The 23,938-nt window shown below is 41.3% G+C and overlaps 1 protein-coding gene across 1 annotated transcript in view; it reads left to right on the top strand.

Annotated features, from left to right (window-relative positions):
• The window catches only part of LOC122814161 (transcriptional protein SWT1-like), a 1,475,367-nt gene that overhangs the window by 852,025 nt on the left and 599,404 nt on the right, over positions 1-23,938 (top strand). Inside the window, exon 6 of the mRNA XM_044086774.1 lies at positions 18,236-18,343. Coding sequence (XP_043942709.1) covers positions 18,236-18,343 — 108 coding nt within the window. The remainder of the gene's footprint in view (positions 1-18,235; positions 18,344-23,938) is intronic.

Below are 23,938 nucleotides of genomic sequence, written 5' to 3' on the forward strand. Positions count from 1 at the left end.
ATTCATTTGCCAACCTTCTTTTCTAATCCACAGAGCAAAGGGGAACGGATACTGCACTCCTTAGATGTGCACAGACAACTTAGATTTTACTTGGACAAAACTAAACCTCTCAGGAAATCTGAACAGCTGCTAGTGGCTTTTGCTGCATGGGCAGAGGGGAAGGCCATTTCAAAGCAAACCATTTCTAATGGGTAGGCCATTGCATTCATTTCTGCTATAAGCACCATAGAAAACCTATCCCACAGGGGATAAGACCACATTCAACCAGGGCTGCATCTACCTCTACAGCCTTTCTCAGTAGTGTCCCTACCAGGGACATCCTAGAACCTGTTACCTGGAGTTCTGTACATACTTTCACCAAACATTACCATTTACCAATTTTCTCTAAATCCAGGACTGGTTTTGCCACTGCAGTCTTGCAGGTCCTTATAGCTGGTCCTTATGCTATGTACATTCCTCCTCTCATCCTTAGCTTTTGGAATCTACCCAAATGTGATGACTGCAACAGTGAAACATGAAGAACATAGTACAGTTGTGTACACTTACCATAAATGCAGCAACCGACGCAGAACCCAAGACTTTGATAATCAGGCTGACTGAGGGCTACTGCAAGCAGATAACCCCCAAATGTGATGACTGCAACAGTGAATACACTCGAATCAAAGTCTTGGGTCCTGTGTCGGTTGCTGTCTCATCTTCCATGACGTCAGGTAGTCAGGGGTATAAAGCATGCAGCCGAGAGTTACAAAACGTAGCACAACTATTTTACGAAAGAGGGTAGCCAGCTAACATAGTGGAGGAAAATGTAGAATATGTTAAGAGTGAGTGGGGTAAAAAATTTAAACCACTGTTAGGTGATGTATTACAGGAAAAAGAAATTTTGGAAGAGGAGAAATTTCATAGGGCCATGGTTATTCCTTTTTGTGGATGAGTCAAGTAAGTGAAAAAGATTTTTTAAGAACAATCGGTCCATTCTTAAAAATAACCCTAGAATATTTTCAGTTGTTGGGAAGGAACCCGCATTTGTATACAAAGCTGAGATTAATTTAAAAGGAGGATTTGAACTTACTAACAAAAGTCAGGCAGTGCGTAATAGTGGTACAACAAGATGTGGTGGTTGTGCACAATGCAAGTTCATACAAGCTAAGAAAATGGTAATCGTGCAAAACATTTTGAAGTCTAAGATTTTCTTTGAAAAAAGAAATTGTCAAACATCAGGGGTGATATATCTGGCTGCTTGTAAAACCTGTCCAGTTTAGTATATAGAAAGGCGTCTTATGGACAGAATATATGAGCACCAGTACCAGGTTGCTACAAGAAATATAAATAATGCCCGTATAAACATTCATTAGTATGTGCAAATTTTGTTCATAGGTTCATAGGTTCATACTAGGCTATCTGCCCTGGGGCAATTGTAAGCCTTGCCCGATTCTGTATGACTTACGCCACCCCTTGATTTGAGTATACTGTGCCCTTTTTAAGGTTTAGTTTACTGTGCCTCTGTCTAATAGTGACACGGGAGTAATCCCTGGGACAAACCTACGATCCCCCATCCACCTATCGAGATTCTTCTTGAAGAGATTCATTGAGGTGCTCTGCCTCACATGAACTGGAATTCTATTCCAGAGCGAAGGGAGCCTCTAGGTTATGAACCTGTCCCTCCAGCAAGTTCTATTTATTTCTGTGCTGAGGTTCAAGTCCCTCGAGCGTGTGGCTCTAAGGGATTTAGATTTACTGAGGTGGGGCATGTCCATTAATTCTGGATTTGACATAGCTTTGGACTGTTCAGTTTTTATTTGGTGTTGTGGAGCGAGTAAGACCAAATCCTAGAGGGGGAGATTATAGGAATTATACAGAGGAAAGGGAAATTAAGTGGCAAATAAAACTAGCTGCGACCCATGCACCAGGTCTTAATGAAATGGTATCCTTAAAATCAGTATTAGTGAGGAAAGCTTACCTCATAAGTACTGTATATCTTAGTCTGTGTGGGTGTGTGTTTGTGGGGGGTTCAACTACACAGTATATATATATATATATATATGTATGTATGTATGTATATATATATATGTTTTAAAGCAAGTTAATGGATAAAATGTGGTTGAGTTTTTTATCTTAAACAATTTTTAAGTCTACTTTGATGAATGTCTTGGAATTTGAAAAGTTCTTTTTTGTAAATGATGATTGTTCAAAATGTTCTTGTGTTAAAAGGTGTTTGTAGTGCGTTTCATTTGAGCATTAAGGTAGTTGTATCTTTAAAGGATTGTGAAGGGTGATGACATCACTCATTTTCTAACGGTATTTAAAGCTGTACTATGGAGTGCAGTTAGATTCTGATGAAGTCCCCAGTTTAGGGGATGAAAGCACTCAATGTGCCTTTGCATGTTGGAAGAATAAAAACAGCTTGGACTGAAGAGTTTGGCTGACTGAAAGTGTTTCCTACTGCTTCTCAATGTAACATATTACATTTATAGGAGCTGACTTAAATACAAAAGACATGATAGCAAAATTGCCTCGAGAGTGTGTCAGTCATACTACATCAGCTTTCAATGTTGATCATGAGAAAGAAGATACAAGCAAGATTTGTTCTCAAAGTGCTAGCCTCGATGGTGGCAGTAACACTAGTTCCCTTGGCATGCTTCCATATGAGAATATTGCAGTGACTTCTCTTTACTCAATGGTCCATGCAGGATCTACCCATGTCACACGAACTTTTCATCTCGGATACCTGGAAGAAGGATTTACAATGGTGGCTTCAGTCTACGCAGGTAATGATAGGCAGATTGTTTGTCCTTCCTCAGCCTGTAGCCACAGTGACCACGGATTCTTCTTAGATAGGGTGAAGGGGGCACATTATCTGGGACAGACTGTTCAAGGAACTTGCCAACATCACGAATACCACTTCCACATCAACGTCTTAGAGATGAGAGCGGTGCTTCTGGCGTTGCAAGCACTCCAGAGCTCTCTTCCTACAGGGACGATTGCAATTCAGACAACATGTCCATAGTGTGGTACATCAACAAACAGGGCAGAACTTGATCTTACCCCTTGTGTCGAGAGGCTGTAAGAGTATAGCAATGGACAGTGTCTTCTCAATGTTTTCTGATTGCGATGCACATTCGGGGAAATCCAGTGTGATAAGCGGACAAGCTAAGCAGGGCAATTCTGATGCCACACGAGTGGTCCCTGAAGCAGGAATTTGCGAACCAAATTTTTCGCAAGTGGGACCAGCCTTGGTGTGACTTTTTGCTATGTCCAATACCAAATGCAGCAGCTATTTTGCCATAGTTCCCCCTTCGGGACAGTCACCCAGGGATGCACGTGTTCACGATTGGCCCCCAGGACTTTTTTATGCTTTTCCCCCCGTTTCCACTAATACCCATAGTTCATTAGAAAGCAAAATCGTTGGGTTGCAAACTAGTCCTCATCACCCCTTACTGGTCTCGTCAGATATGGTTCTTTTTTCTATGGCCCCATCTCCAGGAGGAACCTTGGATCCTGAACCCAGTTCTGGATCTCCCTATCCATCAATCAGGAGTGCTCCACCCTTATATTCAGATGCTCAAGATGACCGCTTGGTTTCTCTACTTCCTGTCTTAGCCAGGCTTCCAGACATTTCCCCAGCAGTACGACACATTTTGATTTCTTCGCACAAATCTACAACAAGAAAGCTTTATGCTAGCAAATGGAAGAAGTTTTCTTGTTGGGCTGTCAAAAATCATATTGATCCTTTTGCAGCACCCATTTCGAAGATTCTTGAATTTCTAACTGAAACCTTTAACCAAGGAGGAGCTGCAGCCACTATCCGAGTTCAACTCGCTGCCATTTCCAGTTGTCATGTTGGAGAAATAGACTCCAACGTTATGTCCCACAGGTTATGCAAAGCCTTCCTAAAAGGTGCTATCCTCTTAAGACCCCCAATGAGAGAACCACCTCTTCCTTGGGATTTAATTTTAGTTCTGCTGTCCTGATTCTCCCTCCTTTTGAACCAGCTCCTTCTTGTTCTATGAAGATGTTCTTCGTGTTTCACTGTTGCAGTCATTACATTTTGGTAATCCTGCTGGCAGGTTGCCCTCAGTCAGCCTAAATTCCAAAGTCTTGGGTCCTGCATCGGCTGCTGTCACCCCTTCCCTGATGTCTAGTCGTCATGGGTATAAAAGAAGTAGCCAACACCATTTTCTTCAGTCTTTCTTGCCATGCGGTGCCCGAAGCAGAAGCAGTTCGCAAGTGCCGGTCGGCCGACTCCTGAGATTTTTGTGTTCACGTTTCAGATCCAAAGTCTTCAATAAAGTTAAATACCCCATTGGGGAAACTTTTTTCATGCTCCAGACCGATGTCAGAAAAAGTAAATAATTGTATTTCTTGTGGAAAGCAAATACCTCATAAGGACTTTCTTTCTTACTGTATTCCTTCCCTAGGCCCTGATCACAACATTGCTGGTTGTCGGTTTTGTGCTAGATTTAACCAATGCACTATTAAGCGTCAGTATGATTTTGCTTTAAACTATTTTGGACGCTGGTTTAACTATCCAGAAATGTCGTCGGATAGCCATCCGACTACCAGAGTTCATAAAAAACGCAAAGAAAAGGAGAGAGAGATAGACAATCGAGGCCCAAAACCGACGACAAAGCTTCTCCTAAGCCAGTCGCCGGTTCCTCGGTTCTCAGTGAGGTGCTTTCGCAGCCCCTAACGTCTGCTACTTTAGAGTTGCAGGCCACTAACGACTCCCATGTGGAGTCGGGCATGCTGCTGGAAACTCAAGGTATTGGAGCTTCGGATACTATTCCTTCAGATGGGTCCAGAGCCGCTGAGCAGGCACCGGCTTCTGATGGTGTATTCAGACCTAAACATCTTTACATTAAACCAACCTCAGCTTCAAAGGCAAAGTCTAAAGCACCTTCTAAAGCAAAGGAAACAAACTCAAGAGCCACGTGGTCAGGCCTCTATGCCCAGAAAACAGATACTCAAAATGGCCGAAGACTTAATTACCTTGATCAGGGGTTCCCATCCCTCTCCTGATAAGAGGCCTAGGCAAGAGACTGACTATGAATCTTCAGATCAGGTTTCTTCTGATTCCTCTTCTGATCAGGAATATTCTCTTCCTCCTATGAGGATTCTGATGCTGAAAAGTCTATACCTTCAGCTTCTCCTCCAGAGGACTACTCTTTTGGGGAAACCTTGCATACCATGAGGGAGCATTTCCACTGGGAGAGCCAAGATTTTTCTGAATCTAAAAAGAGGCTCGGGGATTTCCTTTTACTACCTCAACACAGGCCACTAGCCATTCCACCTGTGTTAGATATTGTAGATGATGTGTTTTTGGAGTCTAGTCTTACCCCTGACTCCTTACCTCCAGCTCCTGTCAAGCCTGACAGATATTACAGGGTTCCTGACTCTCATAAATTCCTTTTTAAAAACCCTGCTGCAGACCCAGAAACTATTTCACAGGGTCCCAAAGGTGTTAAGGCTTCCGCTGCAAAAAACCCTACCCCCTCTGACAAAGATTCTAGGGAACTGGATAGATGGGGAAAAAGGTTTACACATCTGCTACCTTGGCAATCAGGGCCTTAAACTGTCAGTTTCATATGCTCAAATATCAGCAACATGTCACGGCATTGCTTAAACAGAAAATGTTATTAAACTCTGAATGTGCAGAAAACAAGGAAATGCAGGATTTATTGCATGCAGCTGAACAAGTTGGAAAGCATACTTTGCAATGTTTTTTTGATTCTTTTGAGGCCTCCTGCAGGGCCGCAGTTACAGGTTCTGTGATTAGGAGGCATGCTTGGTTAAAGGAACAAAATCTGCCTGATCATGTCAAAGTTAAATTATTTGATGCACCTTTACAGCATGATACTTTCTTTGTGTTAAGGCAGAGGAGGTGTTAAAGAAAATGGAGGACAAAGCTAAATATATGCAAACTTAGACACTGGCCTACAAAGAATTGGTCCTTTCCTGTGTTGGACAGACCTCAAAGGGGCAGATCCCAGGCACAAGGTTCCTACAGGTCAAAGCAATGGGGTGCTTCTACCTCCAAAGTTGGAGAAGACAAACCACAACTATACAGGAAACAGTCCCAATGACTTCCCCCTGCCTGCACCAAGCACTTATCTCCTGGCAGCACCCTTAGGGGGAAAATTAGCACTTTTTTCTCAAAATTGGTACATTATAACCCAGGACAAGTGGGTTCTAAATATCGTGTCACAAGGGTACAAGTTCCATTTCCATACCCTGCCAAAGGCAAACGGCTGGCCAGATCTGCCAAAAAATCATTGGGCAGAGGCACAAAAACAAGTCTCATCCCTCATGGACATGAGGGCCATTCAACAAGTACCAGAGCAAGAGCAGGGACACGAATTTTACTCAAGACTGTTCTTAGTACCCAGAAAGGACAAGGCCTGGAGACCATTACTGGACTTGTCCATTCCCGGATATACCAAAATTCAAGATGATGACTTTGCAGCAGTTTCTGCCCATGCTGGGCAAGAACGCTTGGCTGGTGACTCTAGACCTAAAAGAGGCATACCTGCATGTCCCAATCAGACAATTATGCAGAAGATACCTCAGATTCAAGGATGGCTCAATGCATTACCAATTCCATGCACTGCCCTTTGGCTTATCTACTGCGCCCAGGGTATTTACAAAGTGCCTGGCACCAGTAATTGCATTCTGCAGACAAAGTGGAATACAAGTATATCCTTACTTGGACGACTGTCTAATTCAAGCAGAGAACAAGGACATTCTTCTACAGCATCTGGCATTTGTGAAAAGACTTCTAATATGCCTAGGGTACACAGTCAACGAAAAGAAATCAAAATTAGTACCCTCTCAAGAGATAATATTCCTGGGGTGCAAGCGTAAATACAACTGCCCAGATGGCTTATCTCACACCAGACAAACAAAGGCAACTGACTACCTATTTCAAAATGTTGGCAACAAAGACCCAGTTATCTGCAAGAAAAATTCTGTAGGCTTTGGGCTTCATGGCATCCTGCATCCTACTAATTCCATATGCAAGACTGCATATGAGGAAACTTCAATGGTACCTAAAAAGTGTTTGGTCTCAACATTGCCACAGCCTGGAAACAATGATTACTCTCATTCCCTGCCTACAACAGTAGTTTCTATGGTGGGCAAAGGCTTGTGACCAAAACAAGGGACAGCCGTTCACATTGCCCCCAGCCAGGCAGACACTAACAATGGATGCATTAGATTATGCCTGGGGGGCCCACATGGCAGCAAGATGCATTCAGGGCACATGGTCCTCAATCCAAATGCATCTACATATCAATCAAAAAGAGATGCTAGCTGTTGAGAATGCCCTGACAGCCTTCAAGGACCTATTTCATCCGGGACAACTACTGATAAAGACAGACAACACCACGGTCATATGGTATATAAACAAGCAGGGGGGCACACATTCATATACCCCCTTTGCAGACTAGCCATGACTTTGTGGGACACAGCATTAACTTACCAAGTACATCTGCAGGCACAATTCCTGCCAGGAAGGAAAAATACTCTGGCAGACGAACCAAGCAGAAACCTCATGGATTCCCACGAGTGGCAGCTGGATCCACAAGTCTTCAGCATGATAACAAGGAAATGGGGACGTCCGGACATAGATCTAGTTGCCTCCCCTCACAAATACCAACTAAAAAGATTCTGCACAAGGACTTATCACAGACAAGCATAGAAAGTCGACACCCTATCTTTCAGCTGGAAAAACCTATCAGTATATGCCTTTCCCCCACTCCCTCTCCTCCCCAAGGTACTCCTAAAGGTCAGACAGGAGAAGCCAAGAATGATACTGATTGTCCCAGACTGGCCCCGCCAGTACTGGTTTCCAATCCTAAAGAAATTGTCTCAATGCCCAGCTTGGACCTTACCTCAAATACATCATTTACTGTCCCAGCAAAGCAGTCAGATCCTGCACAGCCAACTCAGGACTTTAAACCTGGCAGCATGGCAGATAATGTAATAATAATACAAAACACACCTCTCAGTAAAGCTGTGATGGATGTCATTTTGGATGCCAGAAGGCCTAGTACTACAAAATCTTATGCTGGAAAATGGAACAGATTCTGTGCTTGGCACAAGGAAGGGATACAGCTGTGCCAAATATTCCTCAGATTTTGCTATACTTAACTGAGATGCTGGACAAATGCCTATCTTTTTCATCTATTAAAAATTCATGCCTGTGCCATTTTGGCTCATTACAATACAGAGCCACCAATCTTTTCACATCCCTTATTAAAACAGTACCTCAGAGGAGCCAAAAATGTAAGGCCTCCAAGGAGATAACCAATGCCTGCATGGAACCTCAACTATCTCTTGGAAAAAACTCACCCTGCTTACTTTTGAGCCAACTGCTACTGCTGATATAAAGTTTTTATCTTGGCAAACAGCTCTGCTCCTAGCAATAACTTCTGCAAGACGAGTTTCAGAGCTACAGGCACTCATGGCTGTGGAACCTTTTATCATTTTTTATCCAGGCAGGGTCTCTCTGAGGACAAACCCAACATTTATGCCTAAAGTGGTGTCCATTGTCCAGTGTGGCTCTTAACCAAACTATTCATCTGCCAACCTTTTTATTCAAATCCACAGAACAAGGGGGAGATAATTCTGCATTCTTTGGACATACACAGACAACAGCAATTACTAGTGGCATATGCTGCAGGATCACAAGGAAAAGGCTATCTCAAAGCAGAATATTTCAAAGTGGATAGGCCACTGCATTCTTTTCTGCTACTTTTACACCATGGCAAGCCAGTGCCTAAGGGCATTAGGCCACATTCAACCAGAGCTGCAGCCACTTCAGTAGCCTTTATCAGGGGAGTACCTACCAAGGACATTTTAGAGGCTGCTTCTTGGAGTTTAGTGTACACCTTTACAAAGCACTGTCATCTGCCACTCTACTCTAAATCCAGGGCAGGCTTTGCCACTGCAGTTCTGCAGGGCCTCATAGCTGCTCTTAATGCTGTTTAGCTCCAGCCTCCCATCCATAGCTTTGGGACTCTACCCAAATGTAATGACTGCAACAGTGAAACACGAAGAACATAGTACAGTTGTGTACACTTGCCATAAACGTAGATGTTAGAGTGTATTCACTGTTGCAGTCCAGATTACCCACCCACCATCCCCCTTTTTTTCTGATGGAACCTATCTTTCCTTTTCTGATTTATACAACCTATGTGGTGTATTTACTTGTAGATGAAGGTAAAGTTTATATTGGTGTATATTTATATATGTATGTGTGTGTGTGTATATATATATAAATTTTGGCTACCCTTTTAGGGGGCACCTGACATCTGGAGCAAGAAAAACTGAAGAAAATTGCATCAGCTACTACTTTTATACCCCTGATGACCTGACATCAGGGAAGGGGCGACAGCAGCCGACGCAGGACCCAAGACTTTGGAATTCATGCCTACTGAGGGCAACCTGCCAGCAGGATTACCCAAATGTAATGACTGCAACAGTGAATACACTCAAACATCTACATTTATGGTAAGTGTACACAACTGTACTTTCTTAACTTGGAAAACAATCTTTTTAATAGCCATTACCTCAGCTAGAAGGTTATCAGAATTACAAGCTCTTTCCATTCGTCCTCCCTATTTATTTCACAAAGACAGAGTTTCTCTCAGTACCAATCCCTCCTTCCTACCAAAAGTATGCTCTGAGTGAAATTTAATTCAATCAGTAGAACTACCCATATTCTTCCCTAATCATGGCAGCAAGGCAGAATACAAAATTCACCAACTGGATGTTCATAGGCAGTTACGTTTTTACTTACACAGGACAAAAGTATTAAAAACATCTGATCAATTCTTTATATCCTTCTCAGAAAACAGAACTTTAATCTCAAAAGTAACCTTATCAAAATGGCTTACATACACCACCACTTATGTTTATAGCTCACAGCATAAACAACTACCAGGAAAAATTTGAGGGCATTCAACTAGAGCAATGTCTACCTCTACTGCCTTTCAAGCCAGACTGCCTTTAGACTCAATTTATGCTGCAGCCACTTGGGTTAATCCTCATACCTTCATCACTTATTACAAAGTAGATGTGGACTCCCGGAACAGGGCATCCTTTGGTTTCACTGTTCTGAAGAGTTTATTCCCTTGAGCCACCCGAGAGAGAGAAGGTGCTGGGGACACTGTCCCAACCAGCAAGAATGAAGGCGAGATAGGGACAACATAACATAAAGAGGTTATGTACTCACTATAACATTCCCTGTTTGTTTTCCATGATCTCATCTTCCTTCTTGCATCTCACCCTCCTTCCCCCTTCTTGGAGGATCGAGAGGAATTATTTGGCCGTATGTGCTCTGATTTCCTTCTTGCCTCATGAGTCTTTATATTGCCTGAGGGTCTATTACTGTTGCCTTGGTGAGATACATATGTGTATATAGATATATATATTTTTTATATATAATATATTTAGTCTAGTGTTTTGGGTTATCACAAACGAAGTCTGGGTAACTCTCGTTAGGCATGTTGGGATAGGGTCTAGCCTTGAGCCAGTGGAAGCTCTCGAGCTTTAGTATTCAGACGAGTCGGAGACAAGGATCAGCTCCGAACCTAACCAGCTAGAAAGAAGGCAAGATCATGGACAACAAACATGGAACGTTCTGGTGAGTACATAACTTTTTTGTTGCCCTTGAAGAATAAATTGCCGCTGTTACATTAAAAATGATAAGCTATTAATATTGTAATAGGGAATGGATGACAAACTGATAACAGGTTCATAGTTACTAGGTATCTCCTCCAAAGGAGGACATTCTCAGGACTGCAGCATCCACCCCCTTTAAAGTACAAAGAACCCTCAGCCTTTTGCATCAAAAGCAAGTACATTACCTGTTGTGCTACTAACAATGCTTTCAAATATTTTAGCAAAGTAGTAATATAATTTGCTAAACAATAGTTCCACGTTGCAAACATACTTGGCATAAGCAGCACTGAAGTTCTCTTCCCTGCAGCTCTTAGCTCCTTGTAAAATGCACTTGACACTCAACTATATCTCTCAACTTTGTAGCAGAAGAAAGGTGGAAAAAGCCAAAATTTATTGGGAGAAACAAAGGGCCAAAACCAGGGACACATTTTAAACATTGCTTGTATAATTTATTTATTTTACATTTGTTAACTGGGATAGTTTGTCTGGGTGTGAGCCCATTTTCAGCGTAGGCCCTGGGAGAAAAGCTCCAGTAAAACAAGAACAACATTGACAGGTACAGTGTCGGTTTTACATAGAATTTAACAGAAATATCTAGAGACAATAAAGAAAGTTCAATATGTAATAGGCACTTTAGTGAAAAGGGAAAAGTTATTACGATATAGTAAAGTCGTGTGTGTGTATATATATATATATATATATATATATATATATATATATATATATATATATATATATATATATATATATATATATATATATATATATATATATATATATGTGTGTGTGTGTGTGTGTCTATAGATATATATATATATATATATATATATATATATATATATATATATATATATATATATATATATAAAACTTTTCTTTTTTGAGGGCAGGGGTCCATCTTTAGTTGATCATTTGAGTATACTTTAATATGTGTAGATATGTACACCCTTACAAAAGAAAAGAAGTTCTCATATTATACTCTTATTGTAGGTAGCTGATAGGTGGTGTTAACAACTGGGAGTGGGGTATACATGGAGACCATAAAATTTAGGGGATGAAATTTGATGTGGGCCTATGTGGTATTAGTCTGGCTTGGTGCAGGAGCAGAGCCAGTTGTTAGTGAGGTGGTCTTTGAGCAGAGTTTTGAATTGGTGCAGGTTGTAGCATTTGGGGTGTGTTGAGGGATTGAGTTCCAAAGTTTAGAAATGTGGTGGGAGTAGAGGGCATCTCCGGCTTTGTTGTTTTTGGATACTTGGAGGAGTGTTTTGTGCGAGGATCGGAGATGCAGAGTGCTGGCATATGGTTGGAGTAAGTGTTGTAGGGCTGGGGTTCTGTTTGGCTGGTATATTCATAGGTTCATAGGTTCATACTAGGCTATCTGCCCTGGGGCAATTATAAGCCTAGCCCGATATTAATTGGTGAGTAAAGACAAATTGGGTATAGGTTAGTTTTTGTGGGAATTCTAGCCAATTTATTTGTTGTAGGGGTCAAGTTTGGTAAGGTCAGTTTTGTTAAGGTTTGTAAAGATGGGAGAAGCATAGAGAGCAGTAGATAAGTCCTGGCGATGCTTAGTCTAGAAGGGCTAGTTAGGAAAGGATTAATTCGGTAGAGAGAGCCTAGTTTGTTGTGTTTTTTTTAATGGTTTGAGAGAGGTGTAGGTCAAAATTTAATTTGCTATCAGTTGTGACACCTAGTAATTTGGTATGTGAGCTGGTGTTTATGACTGTGTTGTTGGAGGAGTGGATTTGAAAAGTGGCTGAAGGATTGGGTGTTTTGGTGGGGAGAAAGAGCATGAGTTTGGTCTTGTTTGGGTTCAGTATGAGGTTAGTGTTAGTGAGCCAGGATTCTACTTCTAGGAAGGATTGTTGTGTTATAGCCTGTTGGAATAAAATGTTTTGTGTTACCATGCGTTTCTTGAAAGAGAGGAAGACTTAAACTTAAATGACCATCATTATTTAGTGAATTCATTCCTCACTGATTTGCCAGAAAACTATACATTTTAAGAGGAACAGACCAAAAGTATGAGCCAAAAAATCAGCTGTGGACTAAATTCCTTGAATCACAAGTGGTGGTTGTATGGGTAGAGAACTCAGGCTCTAGTTACTTGTACTTATGGTACAGGGTTTGAGCCTGAGTAACACTAACCAGCAGGTATCTCTAACTGGAGCATTTTACACACACACACACACACACACACACACACACACACACACACACACACACACACACACACACACACACACACAGCCTTCCTTGTGACAAAACCTGCAACCCTTACAAAATAACATGGAATGGAAGTAAATCATATCACACACATTAAAGCTATCTTTGCAGCAGCCTGCTAACAGCAACAACCTGTGAAACACATTGAACACTTATATAGACAGCAACCGGCAAACTGTATCAAACCCTTACTTAAATAGGCAGCCAGCGGCAATGGGCAGCTTTCTTTCATTTCCGTGAATAGTTCACGCACAGCCAGTATAATTGATGCCATGGCCCGAGGGTTGAGAAACGCTGCCCTAATTGACCTTATGGCTGAACGGATATGGAAGGACCCTGAGGTGGTGGAACCCATTCCCAAGAAAGTGGTTCACAGTTTAGCTTATCCTAAAGACAGGAAATACTAGAGCAAGGGTCCTCCAGTGTATGCTGCAGTGGTAGCAGCAGCCACAAGAAAAGAACAATCTGAAGAGAGTTCCTCTTTTCATCCTCCTAACAGACAATTGAGGGCGATGGACAGGTTTGGGAAGTGGGCTTGCTGCTCAGTTGCTGAATTATTTGACTCACCTAACCAGCTCCCAGAGAGACTTTACCAAAGAGATCACCAAGTCCCTTTCATGGGTATTGCCCCTGGATTTTAAGAAAACAGTGGACTCTCAGTTTTTTACCCTACAATCCACCTCGAATGTGGACACGCATTTGCTCTCCAACACAGCTGAATGCATGGCCAGAGCAGTAGGCACCAGCATTACCATGCATCACCACACCTGGATGCATCTTTGTGACTTTGCGGAAGGCTTTAAGTGATCCTTTGTGAATGCCACCTATGATTGTTCAACTCTTTTTGGATATAAGGTTAAAGATGCACCAGAAGTCAACAGGATCATGACACTCTCTGCAGTGGGAGTCCACTTCTCAACCCCACAGAGATCTTTCTCTAGGAATCATAGATAAGGGAAGAAGATGTGGCTCCATAAATCACAATGTTGTTACAACATCTCCCCAGGTGATGGGCCTCCCCGTGCCAGGGGGAGGGTAAGTATAACAGGTGATGCCCTAGAAACAGAGTCAGACTGCCTGACTAGGGCTTTTGCAGTCCTTTTACTGAGGAAAGCCTCTCAGCTCTCCTGAACAGTTGCCCAAATGCTGCACTGTGGGGCCAGTCGGGGGGGGGGGGTGCCTGCCCTTTCTTTCCATCCTCAAGCGTGGCACAGAGTAACTTCAGATTCTTGGATGCTAAAGATCATTTTCAGAGGCTATTCAGTTCTTTTCCTTTCCACCTCAGAAGGAGAAAGTCCCCAATGTACACATTCAGTGGGACTCAGCAGCCTTGGACATTTCAAATCTACTAGAAAAAAAGAGTCATCCAACCCAGTTCCTCAAGACCAGTTAGAATCTGGAGTGCATTCAAGGTTCTCTTTAGTACCAAAGAAAATTGGGGTCCTCAAACCCTGTTTGGACCTCAGTGACCTAAACCAGTTAGTGAAACAGACACATTTCCAGATGGTCACAATTCAGTCCATTTTACCTCTACTGAGGAAGGACGATTGGATTTGCTTCATAGATCTCCAGGGTGCCTACTATCATGTCAAGGTAGCAAAGCACTTTAGGAGATTTCACCACTTCTGGCTGGGAATTGGTCACTACCAGTTCAGAGCCCTGCCGTTTGGTCTCACCATAGCCCCCAGGGTATTCACCAGAATCATGGCAGTGATAGCAGTGCATCTCTGTCTGCAGGGGATCCAAGTTTTCTGTATATTGACTGTTGGCTCCTAACTGCTATTGCTGTACCCATATGGACCAGGCGCTCCAATTGTTGCTGTACGTTGGGATAATCATGACTCTGCCAGGGTACCACCTAACCCCAGTCCAGAAAATAGAATTTATAGGATGCCACCTCGATATCACCCTTGAGATAGTCAGCCTTTCCCAGTCCAGAGTTTTATCACTTTGCCTCACAGGCATGCCGGTACTAGATCATCCATCACAAGCAGCATGGTTAGTACTTTGCCTTTAAGGCTAGTGGCATCCACACTTCTGATGGTTCCTCTAGTCAGATACTGTATGAGAGTGCTGCAGAGGACTTTACTAGTACAGTGGTCTCAGTCTTTTCATCCATTGCATGCAAAAATTCGAATTACTCAAGCCTGTAGACAGCACATTGCTTAGTAGGTAACGTCTCTAACAGTAACCCAGGGGTGCCCTTTCCACACAGATTCAGCAGTAGGGCTGACAACCATGGATGCCTCCCTTCTAGGGTGTGGGGGCACCTTGAGGTGAGGATGGTCCAAGGTACATGGTCACCCCTAGAGGCTAATCTTCACATCATTGTCTTGCAGCTGAGGGCAGTCCTCCTAGTTTTGCAGACCTTCCAGGATCTCCTCCCCAAGGGTGTGATTTCCATACACATGCACAACATTTTAGTGTTATGGTACATCAACAAGCAGGGGGAATCCATTCTATTCTCTGTTTCAAGAGGCCATGAGAGTTTAGCATGGTCAGTGTCTTCACACTGCTTTCTAGTTAGAATGCACGTCCCTGGGTCAACCAGTGTGTTAATAGACAAATTAAGCAGAACTGTCCTAATGCCTCATGAGTGATCTCTGTCCTACATTGACACATTTGATCTTCTGTCGCTGCAACCAATTTGCTTCTTACCTCAAACAACAACTGTAGCAGGTATTTTGCCCTGGTCCCTCCACAGGGTCAGTCACCAAGAGACACCGTAGTCCACATTTGCCCCCTGAGCCTCTTATATGCTTTTCTACCATTGCCCATAATGAATAAATTCATACAATAAGCATGACAGTGCAAGGCCATGGTGATCCTCTTTGCCCCTTTTTTGCCCAGACAGACAGACAATGTTCCCCTTCCTGTGGCCTCTATTATTCCATCCTCCATGGATGTTGGATTTTGATCCACACCTACTAACTCACCCGTCTGTACTGCTTATGCCATATCAAAAATCCATGAAGTTAACTACATGGTGCCTCCAATTGTAAATGTAGCCAGAGATGCCAGGCTTCTCCCTGCAGTAATCAGTATTCTTTCTGCTTCCCAGAAACTGGCCACTAGAAAGATATACCTGAGCAAATGGAGGAGATCTTGTATTTGGGCTTTTTCTAAAGGGCTCAACCCTTTTTCAGCACCTGTTCCATATATACGTATATGTAGATTTATTCTGAAGGATTTTCTACTTTAGAGACGAAAGCGCTCAATAAGTACTTTTTGTGTGGATTTGGACTTTGGTTTCCTGCATCTGTGGATCTATGATTAGAAGAGGACTTAGAGCTCTGAATCCAATGACGCTTCAGAGTTGGTGCCAAGGTTGGATCTAGTCAGATCCAACAACAACTCATATGTTTGAACCAGACAAAAATCGGGCAACATGGTTCTAATGTTATGGTAAGTACATAACTTTCATTTAGGAAGTAGTGTTTAATTTTATTTGGCAAACTTTTTTTCAGCTCGTTTCAGAGTTTTGAGTTTGTTTGTTTATTGTAGCAACTCCCTCATCCCTAAGTCATTCAGTTTCATATTGTGTCAAGTCAGACTAGTCAGCGTATGGGATGCCAGACTCAATTTACTGGTATACGGGCTCATGCAGTTGCAGAATGTGCCATTGACCACCACTACTGGTCACAGCAGCTTGGGTTGCTTATGATGTTGGCTGTACCTCCTAGCTGCATGCAGACATCATCCCTAGTGGCTGATTGACATTGAGGTGTAGTTACTTGGAGTGGTCCCACAATTGGCCCAATGCAGGAGACCATACCCAATCCCCACCTACTTTTTAGCCTAGCCTCTACTGCTCACGTCTCTGATTTACATTAGAACTATCTAGGTGTGTGCCCCGCGCACTGACCAGCCCTCCCCTGAAAAGGTGAGTGAGCATATTTTTTGCTGTTACACTTCCCTATCTCTTGCCAGTTCCAGCAGATGCCCAAGGTGCTATTCTGTCACGGGCCATTTGGGCCATAGGGCATTTTATACATCTTTGCCACTGACCTAGATTGCCTAACAAACTTTGATGCTTTATTTGGTCTCAAACAAAGCCTAATATTTTCTGTTTTGATTATTGGCAAATTTTTATTTTTTATTTATTTATTTTATATTTGTTTACCGGGAGAGTCCATCTGGGCATAAGGCCCTTTTTCAGCAGAGGCCTGGGGAGAAAAGCTCAGTTGTTAGTAAAAAAAAAAAATCTTAACTACAGTGAAGATACAGCAGAAAAAAAACTCCCTAAAATACAAAGTAAATAAAATAGTAGCACACATTTCATGTTGGTAAAAGAGTAAGCCAGGAAAAGTTTGATGAGTGGGAGTCCTGACCATGGATCTTGGATAACAATGCTTCTAGAAGACCATTTGTACAGTAGTAGGAGGTAATGATATTGTGAACAATGTATACAGTTAGGATAGCTGGATATATATACAGATATATTTGTGAACAATGCATACAGTTAGGATAGCTATTCATATATACAGGCTACATAGCAAGCTAGAGACTTAATGTCTACTAGATCTAAACATTGAGAAGCCAAAGTAAACAAGTGTAGTCGTATGACTTGAATTTGATGCTGATTTCATAGGTTCTTAACAGTTTTTCTTTTTCAAAGAGTTAGTTCATGGTATGGGCTACCCAGTACATGTACAAGTCCAGGTGTTGGCTAGATGTGCTTTAACGTGATGCTTGAAATTTTTTAAACTAGTTAAACTTCTGATTTCGAGAGGTAAGGTGTTCCACAGTTTAGCAATGTAGCGGGAGTATAGAGAGTCACCTGAGCTGTTTTCACTCCTGGTTACTTTAATTAGTGCTTTATTAGTGGACCTTAGTGGACGGGTGTTTTTATGTGGGTTGAGGAGGCCTTGTAGAGCTGGTGTTTTTTGGGGTTTATAGAACATTTGGTGGGAAGCAGAGAGTTGTGTGAGTATGAGTTGGTTGGGGAGTTCTAACCAAGATAGTTGTCTTAGAGGATTGCAATGATGAGTTCTAGTAGGACAACTAGTAGCAAACTTGGCTATCTTATTATAGCAAGCATCTAGCTTGCTTAGGTCTGATTTGGGGAGGCTGGTAAAGATGGGTGAAGCATACAGTAGAGTTGACAGAAGATGAGTTCTGGCTGTGGTTATTCTAGAGTTAGTGGTTACGTAGTTTTTGCATCTATATAAGGTGCCTATTTTCTTGTGTACTTTTTTTATAGTTTGAGCAATGTGTAAGTTGAACTTCAGATTTTGATTGATAGTAACGCCAATAAATTTGGTGGATAATACAGGTATTATTACCATCATAGTAATATACTTTTATTTAATATGCTATTTCTTGGTTTTAGATTCAGGTGGCAAGACTGCTGCTCCAGATCTTCTTATTGTCCTTGACACCAACATTCTCTTAAGCCACCTGAAATTCATCGAGATTGTTAAAACTAGCGGAATAACAGGTATGTGAATACAGTGATTTTTATAAATGAAGTAAATATGCTGTTGACTGGTTGACAAGTAAAAAAAGGAAAAGAAAACTTTATTGATACTCAAAACCTAAAGATACAAAAATCTCCCTTCTGCCTCAAGTCTCTAACCTGACATTTGTTAAAACAGTATTTTTATAGAGTTGTAGAAGTTTAGCCTGTGACAATAGGGAAGTGCATTTGTTGTTCCATTGACGCTTTAGGTATTTATGTGCCAGTAAACTGTCATGACAAGGGGATTTGTCCGTCATAACACATACTCTGCAGTATACAATACTGCGCCTTTATTTTAACTAACTACATACTGGAGAGTTGGAATAAGGGAGAAGAGCCCTGGTTGGCTTCCATTTCCAGTAGTTTGCATTAAAGGAGTTAATTTTGTTTAGTTTCACCTTTTTTAGGTAAATTCCTATTTTTGCTGTTTGATCTAGTCATACTAGATCTCCGAGTGCCAGTTTTTAAGTGAGACTTGGGGAAGTGGCTGAAGGAAAGGGTTGTGTAAATATCGGAAATATTGAGTCTGTGGGGAGCATAGCTGCTGATCATTGCTATGGATTTGTGTATCTAAGGTGACAGTGGAAAAATGTGGTGTTAAGTGACACAGTTTATAAGTTTAGAAGATAAAGCTTTGCTTTTCTTCACTTGGCAAATGTTGGCACTGTTGGTAGTTACCTCGAGCACATCATGGGTAAATTACTGTAATACCCTGCCCATTGCACTGTCTGGAGGAGGTTTACCCCACTTCTTGGAGCAGCATACTTTCTGCCAAGAAGTTCCACATAGGAATCTTAATAAATGTGCATTAAAAGTTGCATCGGGTTTCAGGGCAGCTGGTACCTCTCCTTCAAAGAAAGACTTGACCTTTAGAGCTATCCATAGTCCTGAAGTTCTTGCTTCATTTGTAACACTCAAGAGTGTCTCTTCACTTAGTGGCTGTTAGTAATTGTTACGATTGTTATGCAAACTCCCTGGCTTGTTGTTGTTTAGCATTTGTTTTTGATGTTCTACGGAATATTCCTTCTTGACAGATTTTAAAATTTCCAATTGTGTTTAAAAGTTTAAGACTGCTTTACGAGGACAGCAAGCATTTAACTTGTTATATTTATTTTCTGTTGTATGTCATACTGTTTTTTAAGCATGTTGGTATTTTTAGTAATCGTAATGTATGATCTGTGTTCATATCTCAGACATGCATCTTGCATAATGTATCCCTTGCAGTGAATTTTTCTTTCTGAAACTGCATAAGAATGTTTTACTTTACTGCAGAGAGGGACTTTTCTCATTTTGAGTGACCATTTTCGCTAGAGATTTTCTTTGCAATTCATAAAGTTGCTTTCTAATTAGAATTCCCTGGAATTGGTGAGTAGAAGGTTATTTATACTGTTGAAGAGCAGGCCATGATTTGTGCTGCTGACTGGGTAAGACGGATTGCTGATTGTACAGTATTATTGTCATATCTAGTCGCACTGAGAGCAAGTCTTATGGAATCCAGCCCCTTGTGGAAGGATTTTTTTTCCTTTTGGTTCCCCCAGTTCTTTGCTATTGATTGTTTAAAATATATGGTTTAGTTGTGTCTGATTAGGTATAACCAAAAAAAATTATTTTGATAATAAAATATGATTCCCTGTTAAGATATATATATTTTTTGGTTGGCATGATAAACACACACACAAATATAATCATTGTGGTTATGCTGTGCTTCTGTATAATCTGGTTGAGGTTGTATTGAAAATATTGTAAATTATTTCACCTGACTTTTTTTTTTTTTTTTTTACTATCTGTGTATTGTGGCTCATAGAAATGTTTGTTTCCTTTTGGTTGCTGTATTTCATTTTAATTGTATTCAGTGGAACAGTTGAGCACTTGGGTTTAAAAGAAAAAACAAGAACAAGGATTATGACTATTATCTGCCTTGAATGTATCTGTTTTATTAAGTACTTTCTCGTGAACTTTGTCTGACCTTTTCTAAAAACCTCCAATGACAACTCAACATTTTATTTTTTGTATTATGTGTTTTTTTACCCCCATGCAAAAACGTATATTATGTTCGATACCCAAGAAGGTGGCTAACTGAGATGCACTCTAAGTAGAACTCTCCCAGTGGGATAAAACAAGAAAAAAAGAGTTACAAATGTGGGAGAATTTCTGCTGTTGGTTAGCAAATACACTGCTTGAATGTCAGCAAACAGCATCTAAGAAAAGTAACAAAAAAGGTCAAGTATAACAAGAGAGTAACATCAAGTCTGATCAGCGGGAAGGAGTCCTGTGTGCAGCATTAGTGCAAGAGATTATTTCCAGTAAACTAGAGGAAAAATAAGTCAGATAAACTCAGACGTATTTCATATAAGTGGCACTTTAGAAGCCTATGTGAAAACATATGAAAATGGCTGGAAAAAATAAAAATATTAAATAAGCATTCTGCTGTAATGCTAAGCTTGAATGATTCAGAAATGCAAATAAAGGAAGGAATGACCGAGACTGAGGCATCAAATGAAATCTTTCAGAAAATTGTAGAGCTGGATGATAAAGCACAAAGAAAAAACAAAATCTGGGTTTTCTGCAGTATGAACTGTTATTACCTATATGATGGCACAAAACTGGACCTGTGTTCCACAGGAGGCTGGGTTAAATGGGGGGGTTCACATCGCATATATGCCCCTAGTTTAACTTGCAGAAGGAAGGTAGGCTTATATTGGTTCTAATGTAACAGAAAGAGAGGCTTTTGAAAAAAAACTGTGCAAAGAGGAAAGGTGTTGAACATTTGTGATGCCAGGGTACTTGTAGAAATTGAAAACCGTTTATTTCAGTCATTAGTTGTTGCAAAGCTGTGGTGAGATTTATAATGTTGTACTCAGTGATGTTTGGAATATTTTTTCCAGGTGCATCAAAAATGTATATGGAGGCAGGTCAGGCGTTGGAGGAGATGAAAAAAAAATAGTTCAGTCAACAGAATTTCATTCAGCAAGGTGAAGAGGAATTCATTTTTGCATGCTACACAAGAGGGGTGCCGGAGAGATAGTAAAGTGAAACCAGTTTGTTTCAAAGGAAAATGGCTGAGCAACACAGAGAAAGGCTAGGAGTGGACCATAAGACTTAGGATACGCTTGGATATGAACCAGAAGGCAGAACTGCAGGAAAGTGAGGAATGAGAAAAAGACTAGTGTTGGCGTAATTTTATTCAGAAGTGGCAGGAGTGGAAAGTATTAGTCCCACAGTGAGTTGTTTGAGCTAGTGGTATAGCTGAAAACATGAGTCTTGTTTTGTGCCAGTCAGGAGAGCTGGTGCAGTCAAATAGCACAAGATTTTGGAGAATTAAGTTCAGTATCTGCTGGTCATTTTAAAGTGTGCAAAAATGGGGAGGAGAAATAAATGCATGTTTGATAATTTTCAGCTATATATTGTATATTAAATGTTTTAACCTGACTGTAAAATGCAATATAGTAGTAAATGTTTATGAATGTAAGGATAAAAGCATAAGTACAGTAATGCAAAGTGTGTATGGGGAGGAATAACTATTATTTTGAGTAGCAGGTGGCTTTATTAACAATATGCCATTAACAAAAAAAAAAAAAGAACAGCACTAAAGGAAATGAAGTCAGGGACAACGACAGACTCAGATGAAGTCACAGCAGTTATGAGTTTGGGGAGAAATGGCCCCAGAGGTTACTCTGAGCAGTGTGAAGAGAAAGGTGTATCCCAGATGACAGGCGAATAAGCATTCTAGTGCCAGTGTTCAAAACAAAGGGGGCATTCACAACTGCGGGCAGTACAGAGGTATCAAACTCCTGTCACATTGCATGGAAGTGCTGGAGAGGGTGATTAATAAATGAATACATAGAGTAGTAAAACGTAAGATGGGAGATGAGCAGTTTGGATTCAGATTAGTGTGCAACACAACCAGCCTGATGTTTGCAGTGAGACAGGTAGTTGAGAAGAAGCTGGAGATGAGTAAAGTGTTCAGCTGGGTATTCCTACACTTGGAAAGAACATATGACAAGATCTCGAGAAAACTAATATGGATAGTCCTGTAGTGGTCCAAAGTCCCAGAAAATATTGGTAGAATTAGTGCAGCCTTTGTACAGGGACCAAATGACACAAGTACAAACAGTGCTAGGATAGGCAGAAGGGTTCCCAGTGGGTGTAGGTGTGCATCAGGGTTCAGCTCTGAGCCCACTGCTGTTCATACTGATGATGAACTACATAAGTAAACAGGTCACAGAGGACAGATCAGCAAAGCCGCTGTATGCAGAAGAAACAAGAACTTCAGCAAATGTTAGGGGGAAAATGAAATCTGAAGTCCTACTGTATGAAACAGAGTACAGATAAGGGAGTTGTAGAGGCAGTAATTGGAGGAAATCAGAAGAAGTTGATAACTGAGATAAAAGGGAAAATAGTGGAACAGGTTAACAGCTTCAGGTATTTGGGAATGGTAGCTGAGAAGAAGTGAAGTATGAGAGAGGATGTCAAAGATTAAAGTGGCTGCAACCAACTGACATAGAGTGACAAGGGTAATGTGTGACAGAAGAATACCAAAGTAGCTGAAGAGTGTGTGTATGTGTGTGTGTGTTTCTTTCGGCTTTTCCCGGTTAGGGGTCGCCACAACGAAACTCCGGTCCGCTAATGATTGGCAGTAGATTTTGACGTGCTGGCTTGCCGGGCCTAACGCACAACCTTCAACAAAGGAACGCCCATTCACGCATGTCGCCACACAGAAGACGCTCTAACTGAGAATCGAACGGGCTAAAGTAGCTGAAGAGTAAGGAGCACAAAACAGTGGTGCAACCAGTACTACCATATGGTACAAAAACGTGGGCAGTGAAGGCAAAACAGTTGAAGAAGCTAGACGTGATGGAGATGAAATGCCTAAGATACATGGTAGGATGCATGCTGTAGGACAGTCAAAGACGTGAGGATATCACAACAGAAGCACAAGTAGCTCCACTTGCAGAGTATGTCAGAGTGAACAGATTACAGTGGTTCATGAACGTGTGCAGGAAAGTAGAAGAGAATCTGGTGAAGATTTGAGACAATCAGGAAGAAAACAAAGACACAAGGACGTCCAGCAAAGAGATGGATGGATTGTGGGAGAGAAGACCTGTGATAGTCAGACATGACTGTCAGAAGGTAGGAGAATGTCATTGAAATGAGAGAGAGGTGACAGTTGATGCAACTCCCCAACCCTATATAGAAAATGGGGAAAAAGAGGGGTGATTATGATTAACAAAAGTAGTAGTTCATTACTTACATTTTTACATTGCAGCATAACTCAGAAAATTGCAATTTAAGGGTAAAGTTACAGTGCTGGTACGCACAGTGTGTTACAAGCATAGACTAAAACAAAGATTTACTTAGGGGCAGTGCTTTTCATAATTTCTGTAAAATCAGCATGTTGAATAATGAAAGCAGAGTGAAGTTTGTGAGGATTTTCCATAAGTAGATGCATCAGCAGGTTACAGTTGTCTGGTTTGCCAGAGTGAAAATTGACGAGTTGAACTGATGCACTTCAGATAAGGTAGACATCAATTCAGAACTTGTATTTTGTAGCATATTTTGTGGATCTGTTAGAAA

This window comes from Protopterus annectens, chromosome 10.part0 (genome assembly GCF_019279795.1).
Source record: "Protopterus annectens isolate FY-2018-M chromosome 10.part0, PAN1.0, whole genome shotgun sequence".
Classification (NCBI taxonomy): Eukaryota; Metazoa; Chordata; order Ceratodontiformes; family Protopteridae; genus Protopterus; species Protopterus annectens.